General features: G+C 37.9%; 2 protein-coding genes across 10 annotated transcripts; both read right to left on the reverse strand.

Annotated features, from left to right (window-relative positions):
* Positions 1–649: 649 nt before the first annotated feature.
* LOC140175447 (uncharacterized) lies at positions 650–4,375 on the reverse strand. The gene is made up of 2 exons (XM_072203998.1): positions 1,044–4,375; positions 650–852 (listed from the first exon to the last, which is right to left on the reverse strand). The coding sequence occupies exon 1, from the start codon at positions 3,704–3,706 to the stop codon at positions 2,951–2,953; it is 756 nt and encodes a 251-aa protein (XP_072060099.1). The 5' UTR covers positions 3,707–4,375; the 3' UTR covers positions 650–852; positions 1,044–2,950.
* Positions 4,376–4,583: 208 nt separating this feature from the next.
* On the reverse strand, positions 4,584–8,944 carry LOC112714501 (putative zinc finger CCCH domain-containing protein 9). Of its 9 annotated transcripts, none has more exons than XM_072204396.1 (9): positions 7,023–8,944; positions 6,684–6,827; positions 6,472–6,552; positions 6,275–6,343; positions 6,041–6,067; positions 5,932–5,955; positions 5,448–5,517; positions 5,019–5,256; positions 4,584–4,889 (listed from the first exon to the last, which is right to left on the reverse strand). In XM_072204396.1, exon 1 carries the CDS (start codon positions 8,849–8,851, stop codon positions 7,697–7,699), a length of 1,155 nt encoding a protein of 384 aa, XP_072060497.1. In that variant the 5' UTR covers positions 8,852–8,944; the 3' UTR covers positions 4,584–4,889; positions 5,019–5,256; positions 5,448–5,517; positions 5,932–5,955; positions 6,041–6,067; positions 6,275–6,343; positions 6,472–6,552; positions 6,684–6,827; positions 7,023–7,696. The 9 variants fall into 9 exon arrangements, with proteins under 9 accessions (XP_072060497.1, XP_072060501.1, XP_072060499.1 ...); XM_072204400.1 differs by having other exon boundaries at positions 7,023–7,695; XM_072204398.1 differs by lacking the exon at positions 6,041–6,067 and having other exon boundaries at positions 5,932–5,998.
* Positions 8,945–10,362: the final 1,418 nt, after the last annotated feature.

The raw sequence follows: 10,362 nt of genomic DNA on the forward strand, positions 1-10,362 counted from the left end.
CATTTTATTTATTAAATAATACCAACCAATCATTCAACAAACAAAACTATACACATATATAAAGACACACACGTATATAGATATATCTATGAAAAAATATTTAAAATTCAGATATCTAATATGCATCTGAGACTCATCTAAAAAAAATATGTAAAAAAACCTGACTCCTAAAATGTAGCATCAAAGTTATACCCAATAACACAATATATCTAATTACATAGCTAAATAAAAGAATAACATATAAACTTGTTTCAAATTCACAGTAATCTTATATGTTTTACCCTTTGATATGGATCTTGCTATTATTAAGATGGCCATTATTATTATTATTATTATTATTATTATTATTATTATTATTATTATTATTATTATTAACAAGATATGAGATTAAAAAAATACCTTGTTAGGATACTCAAATAATTATAAAATAACTATTAATAAAATTAAAAATACACACTACACAAATAGAAAAGTTGCCAGATTTCATTTACTCTTGTGTTTTCACATAAACATACATATACATATACATCATAGTTAGAAATAAAAAAAATAAGGCTAAAATTCGTAACCTGACTATATCACATCATTTATACAAGACATTGTGTATAATTTCTAGCAAAATAGAAACAAACAAAAGGGAACTATCAAACCATGTTAGTCTTTGGACACAGTTCAAAAAAATAGACGGGATAGAAAGACAGCATCTTTATACTCATTTGTAACATTGGATTTAGTGCCTATAGAAATTTTCTTCAGATTTTTCTTAACCTTTGCACTCCTAGAAAGATTTTCAGCAGTCTCTTTCTTAATCACATGAACAGGGGATCCATCAAGAACAACAAAAAGTACTTCCTGTCATGCAAAAGAATTGAATAATTAAATAAATGCATACAAGAGAGAACATGCAACCATATAAAGAGGCGCATCATCCTAATTTTTCAGCCCAAAAAAATTTACAGTCATCCCTAATTCCTGAAACACAGTAGATAATTTAACCAACCAACACATTCATAATTTAAATCTCTCCAAAATAAACAAATTACCGTAGTTTCAGTCGGAGGAGAATTCAAGAGGACCTCAATTTCGAGGTTGCACTCCCCATCAACAGGTACACTATCATCAACAGTTTTGCCTTTCTCTTTCATAATATCAACTTCGCTGCTTATATCATCCAATCCAGAAACTCCAGCATCCTTTTCACCAAGAAAATCAATAAAAGGTCCGCAGTTTGTCTTCACATTGGAACAATTTCCATCACAAGAAATACCATTGCCCAACACCTCACACGGATCCTTCTTGCCAACAATATATGGTTCCGTCTAAATGGTTCCGTCTGAGCTTTTAATCGATCAATGGTTCCGTCTGAGCCGACCTTAATAGTATAGATCCAATGACAACCCATAGTAGATTTGTCCGGTGGCAATGGAACAAGATCCCGGTACCAGTAGAATGTAAGGCAGACATCTCCTCAGTCATAGCTTGGCGCCACCCTGGATGTGAAAAAGCTTTTGCTGTTGTTTTGGGTATAAAAACAGAAGACAAAGAGGAGGTAAAAGCATAGTGCGAAGATGATAAACGATGGTAACTAAGAAAATTATAAATAGGATTAGGATTACGGGTGGAACGAGTACCTTGTCTAAGAGTAATAGGAGGACTACTGCCAACTCCCGAAGAAGGATCCAAGGACGATTCAACCACGGATTCAAGAGATGAGTTATCTTGGACTGCAGGCCGTGGGCGGCGATGATAAACCTGGAGAGGTTTTGTGGGAATAGGAGGCCCATCTAACTAAGGAACATGAAGCACCTCCGTAATGGAAGGTGAAGTGATGTTAGGTGTAGAGAAAAAAGGAGTATTCTCAAGAAAAGTGACATCGGCAGACACGAAGAAATGATTAAGAGCTGGAGAATAACAATGATAACCCTTTTGAAATCGAGTGTACTCTAAGAAAACACATTTGATAGAGCGAGTAGTTAACTTGTCTTTGCCTAGGGTAAGATCATGGATTAAACAAGTACAACCAAATACTTGTAGTGGAAGAGAAAAAATGTGCTCATGAGGAAATAAAATGGAATGAGAAACTTGATTTTACAAAACAGAAGAAGACATACGATTAATTAAATAACATGCAGTCAGAATAGCCTCACCCCAAAACTTAAGGGGAACATGAGTATGGAGAAGAAGAGTGCGAGTAGTTTCAATCAAGTGACGATGTTTACGCTCAGCCACACCATTCTGTTGAGGGGTATGGGGACAAGACGACTGATGTAGAATGCCTTGGGAGGACAAGTAAGACGAAAAGGGTGCTGAAAAATACTCACGAGCATTATCACTTCGTAAAATTTTAATTGAAGTTTTGAATTGGTTTTGAATTTCAGAACAGAAAGACTTGAAATGTGCAAATAATTCAGATCTGTCCTTCATTAAATATAACCAAGTGCAACGAGAGAAGTCATCAATAAAGGTGACAAAATAACAAAAACCAGAATGAGAAGTAACACGATTAGGTCCCCATACATCAGAATGAATAACAGAAAAGGGAGACGTAGCTCGTGTATTGACACAACTTGAAAAAGAACTACGAACATGTTTACCTAAATGACAAGTTTGACACTCTAAGGTAGTAAGACGAGATAAACTCGGGACCATAGCTTGTAACTTCAGAGGCTGGGATGTCCTAGGCAACAATGGACCACGTCCGGAGACTCAACAGCAGCAACAGAAGACACAGTAGTAGTGGGTAGGGCAAGCCGATACAGTCCTTGAGACTCACATCCTGTACCAATCGTTTGTCCCGTCCCTCGATCCTGCACAATGACGGAGTCAGCAAAAAAGGTAATAGAACAATTAAGAGAACGAGTAAGTTGGCTAATAAAAATCAAATTGAAAGGACAATTGGGCATGTAAAGAACAGGTTTTAAAGGTAATGTAGGAAGAGGAGTAGCTTGACCTATTCCCTTAGCACCAATTTAGAACCATCAGCCAAAGTGATAGAAGGAAGAAATGCATGGTGTTCAAGTTTAGAAAGGACAGAAGAAGTACCAGAGATGTGATCAGAAGCACCTGAGTCAAGGACCCAAGGTCCAAGAGAAGAGGAATGAGAGATATAAGCAACAGAATTACCAGAGTGGGCCACCGAAGCAATGGGAGTAGATGCCTGCTTTGAAGCTTGGTACTTGAGAAACTCATCATAATCATTGCTAGAGACAAATATCCCGTGTGGTTGTGCGGCAGAGTGAACGTCAGATGGCTCATTAGTTTGGACAACATTAGCTACCTTGGTAGGACGACCATGGAGAGCATAGCATTTATCCTGAGTATGACCAATCTTATGGCAATAGGTACAACTAAGGCGAGTACGATTACCACGACCATTACCACGACCCCCACGGCCGTCGCGAGTGGGCACTTGAAAGGACACTTGAGAAGAAGATTGGGATGCTAATGCAGTTTGGTCGAAAGTATGGTTCTCAAGAGAGGGGCCGGATTGCAAGAGTCGTGCAAATACGTCCTCAAGGGAAGGAACGGGTGAGGTGCCCAATATTTGTTGCCGAAGAGATTCAAGTTCAGCTGGCAACCCAAGTAACGTAAGTATCAAAAATAACTTTCCCTGTTGAGCATGATGGTTATTAGCATTAAACACATAGGGAAGGAGAGTCGAAAACTCTTCCTTGACAGCTTCCACAGCCCCAACATAAGATTTCATATCAGTTCCTTGAAGCTGTAAACTACATAACTTCTTAGCAACATGGTAAAGTCTTGCAAGTTTTGTAAGCTCAAAACATAGTCAGCTTTGGTGGATCAATGGTCTGCCACATAAGGTTACATAGCTGGGCATCAATCTTCTTCCAAGTGGTTTTGTCAGCAGCGCGAACATCATCAACAGATTTAGTAAGGTGGTCTTCATAGCCTTGGCCCATGAACCAAAGTTCCACAGAATCAGCCCAAGAAAGGTAATTTTTGGCACACATCAATTTTTCAGAGGTCATTGTAGCAGTTCCAAAAACAACAGATGTTAGAACAACCGATTTGTCACCATTGGAGTTGGTGTCGGGGGTTACCTCAGAAGACATGATGGCAGACACTCAGAAACGGCCGAAAAACACCTGCAGAAGGGAAACGAGGACCGGAAAAAGCCTGGGCAGTAGAGCATGACGTTCACGCGTGTCTGGAGCGGAGGCGCGTGAGGACCACGTACAGGAAAAGGGGCGGCGCGTGTCGGCGCGTGCGACGGTTGACGGCAGTAAAATTTTGGGGACAGGCCGAACTTGGCTTTCCGGTTCTGATTCTGGGGTTGTTTCGGAGTGGGTCTGATGTTTGACAAGGTTTTGGCCGGAAAAATGGTTTTTGACGAAGAGACACAGCTGATAGTGTCAGCTGGTGGGAAAAGGGAACACGGCTAAGAGATTACAGCCGGAAAAGAAGAAAAACAAATAGAAACCAGAGCCAGGTCGGAACCCGCCGCTCTGATACCAACTTGAAATACACGAATGAAGTGAGACAAGGATTGTGTTTTGGATGAATTCCTTAAGAGAATCATCTCTCAGTGTCAATATATATATATATATATATATATAGGTACAGAAATAAAATTCCTTAATACTAGGAGATACAACAGAATCAGATATCTAAAAATAGAAACTATATCAAAACAGAATAACTTATATAAAGCCTATATCTCTCAGAATAACTTATATATAGCCTATATCTCTAATCTGATATTCAACAATAGTGATATATAATTAAGCAAATCGAAGCTGACATAGTCCAAAACACAACCGCCGAAAATATTCTTTTGCTTTGCAATGGATACAGGCCACCACAACTCCATACACCTGATGATCCGCTCACTAGAAGGTCAAGCCTGCCTAGAAGCTAAGATCCTTTACCTTGATTAAAAACAAACACGCAAAACAACTCAAATCATCGGCAAAGGAAACACAACTTAAAATCCCAAATAAAAAAGATAAAAAGTTCAGAAACAGAAATTGATAGAGGAATTCTGAAATTAAATTCACCTTCCAACAGAATAGAGAGACCTCAAAGGCTCACGGTAAAGTTCAATGGGATTTGCAGCCTCTACAGAAGCCTGACTGCTGGCAAGGGCATAAGGTACTCCTCAGCACAGGTGCAAGGGACACATCGGAAAGTTCAAGTAACGCAACAGATAAGCATTTGATCCGATAAACAGTAGAGTTTCTAGGTGTGTCTGAATAATCTTTGTTCTCTTTCTTATATTGCGGTCCTCAAACACATCTAAAAGTCTCAAAATTAAAAATTTTTAATAACTAATAATATTTCAAAAAAAAAAGTTTTTTTCCCATTTTAAAAAGTAAATAATTAAAAAAAATTTGTCACACCCTATCAATCCAAGAATCAATATTGACTCCCTGTAATACAAATACACAAACATATTATATAATAAATGATTTATAAATAAAAATTACCTTCTCTTTTGTCTTAGCGATCAATTCACGTGTACTTCTCTTTCGTCTTTCTTCTCAGACATCCTAAGATCTTCATCAAATAAAAGAGACAAAAACACTTGAAGCATTATAAAACAACAAACATCACTCAACAGCTTTATGCTGAACGAAAAATCTTCCACAAAAAATTTAATGAGTTTTGCAAAGGGAATTTATTATTCTATCACTCTATCAGTTTATAAAGCACAACATCAACTTATTAGAGAAATAGAAAATTGACAACGTACAGAATTCAAACACAAAATAAAACTAAATGAATTAGCAACTACCATCAAAACAAAACCCAATCAATGGAATCAGGATACAACTGACAATTATTATTCTTAATATAATTTAACTTTTATAAAATAAAACAGCTCAAATCCTGGGCAAAGAAAACGCAACTGAAAACTCCAAATAAAAAAAGATAAAAAAATTTAGAAGCAGGGATAGAGAAAATTCGTACATCAGGAGAACACCGGTTGAGATCCTGGGTCAGAATTTGTCAACCAGGTTAGAAGTGTAAGTGATAACTACATCATTTTAAAGGAACAAATAAAATTAATATACTCTACCTGTTTAGGAATCTGGATCAAGTAAACCTAGTAATCAACACACAAAAAGAATCTCAAACTATAAATATGAGTCAAAATAAAAATTCAAGATTATTCCAAACTACACACATACAATAGAATTATAGATTACCACGGAACACATCCTTTCATATATAAAACAAGAAATCACAGAAATCAATTGTGAAAGGGAATATTAACACATATCAAAAGTATAACCAGAACTATATTAAACACCTGGCACAAAGGCTGGCCAATTGGCTCCAGGTACTCCCATCCTCTAGCCCTAGCAACAACACCAACAGCCTGAAACATTCACATATCACGAAATCATTAGACCATTGCAAATATATGAATCTCATATTTCAATTGATTAAAAAGAATAGTGATTCAAGGGAAACTCCATCAAACAAAAAGACATTTGATTCAATAACCTCAACACTTGCCGGATCAGACCGGGAACCCTCGCTCAATCGGCCGTACTGATCCATTGGGCGGACACAATGAAACCGGATCTGATGGAATAGAAAATGAAAAGGTTCTTCATTTTCTACACTAAGAAAAACTGATGATCACATCAAGCACAAAAATAACACAACAAAAAATCCTCCACAAACTTAGAAATCAAACGAACTATAAATTTTACCTCGACCCGGTCACAGGGATGGTTGAAACGGCAGCGGGAACCATAGCCACAAAATCCAGTCCTCAAATAGTAGATACAATCAGCCTCACCAAGTCTTTGGGGATAAAATTCCTCTGCAGCAGCCAATCTCATTTGCCACGCAACCTTTGTATTTTTCAAAATCAGGATCATACACACTTCACAACACCCCACATTCTTTTATAAAACAAATTACAATCGCAAAAAATCACAAACATTGAGAAAAAAGGGAAACAATTTTCATATTTTATTTTATAAACAAGAAATAAAAAAAAAACAGAGCGGTTGGGGCATTATATCAAATTTAACATAATATCATACCTTTGAGTCAAATTCCGATCCACTTTAGCCATTGATCAGATTGGGAACCCTCGTTGGATCGCCCGTACAGCTCCATTCGACAGACACAAGAAAACCAGAGCTGATGGAACAGAAAATGAAAAAGATTCTTCCGATGAGATCTGTTGCTGGATCTCATCACAACAATCGATCATTCCTTCTCAGCGCCTCTCTGTAACTCCATAGATTTTCATCCTAATCTCCAGAGACCGTTTCATGATTCACACTATAGGAGATGCGTTAAAATTCCAGATAATTAAAATGAAGTGAAATCAGAATGAGATCTGAGGGTTTGTAAAAGAAAGAGAGAGAAGGGAATAGGACAAGAACGAAAGAAAAAGAACAAGAGAGAGAGCAGACGAACGATGATAGAGGTGGCAAGAGTCAAGAGTTATCCAAAAGAAGGAAAGAAGGGAGAAAGAAGCTCAATTTGGTGAAGCTTGAGGAAATGAATAGAGTTTCAAAGGGAGAGAGAGAAAGAAGAGAAAGAAGGGACACCATAAAAAAAAGAAAAGAGAAGGAAGCTCACGAAGAAAGAAAAGAAAAAAAAATTGAATTATGGACCTTTGAAAAGATATTTTTTGAACTAAAAAAAACTCTAAAAAATCATAAAATACCACTTCGAATATGATTCCTCCTTGATGAAGAGCAAAACATCACAAGTCATGAACTACTAAACTGCCGCCAATGGTGAATTGGTCAAAAGAAGAGAAGATTTTGTGGGACGAAGAAGGAGTGGCAGAAAGCTGCCAATCATCACCCCTCTTTGTGTTGTTGAGGTCCAGTTGAGAGCACCAGAGCTCATATTGTTGGTTCCAATAATGAATCCAAACCAGAAACAAGCTCCTCCCATTGCTTCCGGAACCAGCCAGTTGCTTGGGCCTCCTCCTAGTGCCTATTGAGTACCACATGGGCAAATCCAACAACCCTTTCACCGCCCAAGGCTTCCCCCAATACTCAACCGACTCCTCCATGTCCCCCAATTCGTGCCCCACCAGCTTGTCCGGGTACTCCAATGTGTAAAAGAAACCATCCTCAAAACAGCCCCACCCGTTTCTCCCCAACCATAACTTGTCCACTCTCCTCGCATCGCACGTCACAACACGCGCACCAACCGTAAAGCACGCTCTATTCTTCTTGAAATCCGTGCCATCTCCACTGCTTGAGTTGAGGCAGTTATAATCCGCCTCCACCCAACGACCAACAGCTGGGTCAAGAACTTCGCCCCAAATATCTGGCAGCTGGCGTCCCCGTCCGCCCATGACGTAGATCTTGCCGTCCGCGACAGCGGTAGATGCACCGACGCGAGGGATGAGCATGCTAGGGCCTTGTCGCCAGCGGTTAATGCGGCAGTCGAGGATCCACACTTGCTGGGAAAGTATGCCGCCGAGGTGGCCGCCGATAACGTAGATGTGGTGGCCTAGGATGGCGTAGGCGGCTTGATATGTTGGCGAAGGAAGCGGTGGAATGGGAAAGGGCATTACTTTTGATGGTGATGGAGGAGAGGCTAGGGAGAACGCCCACCATTGCGAAGGGAGGCCGCAGTTTGGGTGGAGATGGAGGTAGAGGAAGGGTTGCTTGCCATGAAAGGCAGAGTGGGCATTATAGAATATAGGAGAAGCCAGGAGGGAGCGTATGGGTCCCGAAACTTGGGAAAGTGCTTTGTAATGGCGGCGTGGCACGCGTGCTAAGCACCTCACTGCGACTTCGTTCGGGAGCGCTGGGATTAGTTGCTTCTCTTGTTCTTGCGGTGGTTTAGGGTTACCTCTGGTGGCCGCCGCCGATGCAGACGAGGACAAACAAGACATCATGCTTATGACTTTTAAGTTTCAATATTCCACTAATGAAATAATAAGATAAGTATCAATCTACACGGATTTGTTAAAATATAATTCAATCTACGTGATTTCTTAAAGATCCAATCTTTCAACATTTTGATTTCTTCCAATTTTGAATAAGATTCACTATTAAAAGTATTTAAAATATTTAGTAATCTAATAAAATTAGCCAAAAATAACAATATCTTATTTTATTTAACATTTTTTACCATCTTTTTTGTCTCCTTAATATTACTATAAAAATATTTTTAAATTAAATTATCAAGTTCTTGTCAATACAAGTATTGTCACATGTTCTCCGCCCTATTCATGCAACTTAACTAATTTTTATTAGCTTATAAACAATTATTCAATAATCAATTCTCCAAAACTTAGTAACTATAGTTGAATTTAAGATATTCTCTTAAACGTTCTTTAAATATTAAATCAAGTTAATATTATAAAATTTGGGGATTCAAACTTTTAAACCTCTAAAGGCAATACATCATTCTTCTTATTTGAATACGACCAAGTAAGCTTTTTTGTATTCTCAGATTCTTTCAATTCGTTATTAATATTAGGTATTTACTCTCAGTCTCGTACATATTTTAAACATATATAAAAACAGAGAAAAAAAAATTAACATGTTGGTCTTACTTTTTCTTTTTATTTTTTTTTTATTTCTTTTTTGGTTGTTGCAATGAGTGTCTATGTATTCTATGTACCAATTTCATATGTACTCGACGAGAATCCACCTAATATTAATGCCTCAAAGAGAAACAGAAAATGAGATATGAATCAAAATCTGGAAACCATGGTATTTTGGTAATAATAGTAACACTACTCTCTGTCTCTGAAATCTAAAGCCCTCATGACTGCGTGTATATGGTGAAAACTCAGGTGAAGTTAACTTCACATGAAGTTGATATCTGAGAGCCGTTAGATGAAAATTTAGTCAAATCAGTCAAATCATCTAATTGCTCTCAAGTATCAACTTCACGTGAAGTCGACTGCACGTGAATTTTCCGTGTGTATATATATATATATATATATATATATATATATATATATATAAAATAAGACAACAACTACCTACAAAAACAAAGATCTCAACACACACTGCAGCAAATGGAAGATACATAAAAACGAAAGACGAAACACAAGGTTGTAGTCAATAGTTTATGTAGTGATGCTGACTGTCGGGTCCTTCGGGACTCAGTCTTTGAGTGCTGTAATCATTATTATATCGTCCATTCATATTTTCTGCAATTGAACGATGATCGTGAGTAGCTGTGGTTGTTGCTGATGATGATGACGACGGCTCTTTCTTGTTGCGAAGCATGTAATTGCTTACAATTGTAGGACTCAGTGGCCGTGTCTCACTTCCACCACTTAGAAGAAGAAGCAACAACACCACCACCAAAATACACCCCATATTCCTCATCATCATCAACTTCCTCATGTATATATGTTGTATGTATATATATATCCTATAATAAACTAAG

This window comes from Arachis hypogaea, chromosome 10 (genome assembly GCF_003086295.3).
Source record: "Arachis hypogaea cultivar Tifrunner chromosome 10, arahy.Tifrunner.gnm2.J5K5, whole genome shotgun sequence".
NCBI classification, from domain to species: Eukaryota; Viridiplantae; Streptophyta; class Magnoliopsida; order Fabales; family Fabaceae; genus Arachis; species Arachis hypogaea.

What these genes read in the sequence shown, in the direction of transcription:
- LOC140175447 (XM_072203998.1), bottom strand. Translation starts at nt 3,706, where the DNA reads ATGAAATCTTATGTTGGGGCTGTGGAAGCTGTCAAGGAAGAGTTTTCG.
- LOC112714501 (XM_072204399.1), bottom strand. Translation starts at nt 8,851, where the DNA reads ATGATGTCTTGTTTGTCCTCGTCTGCATCGGCGGCGGCCACCAGAGGT.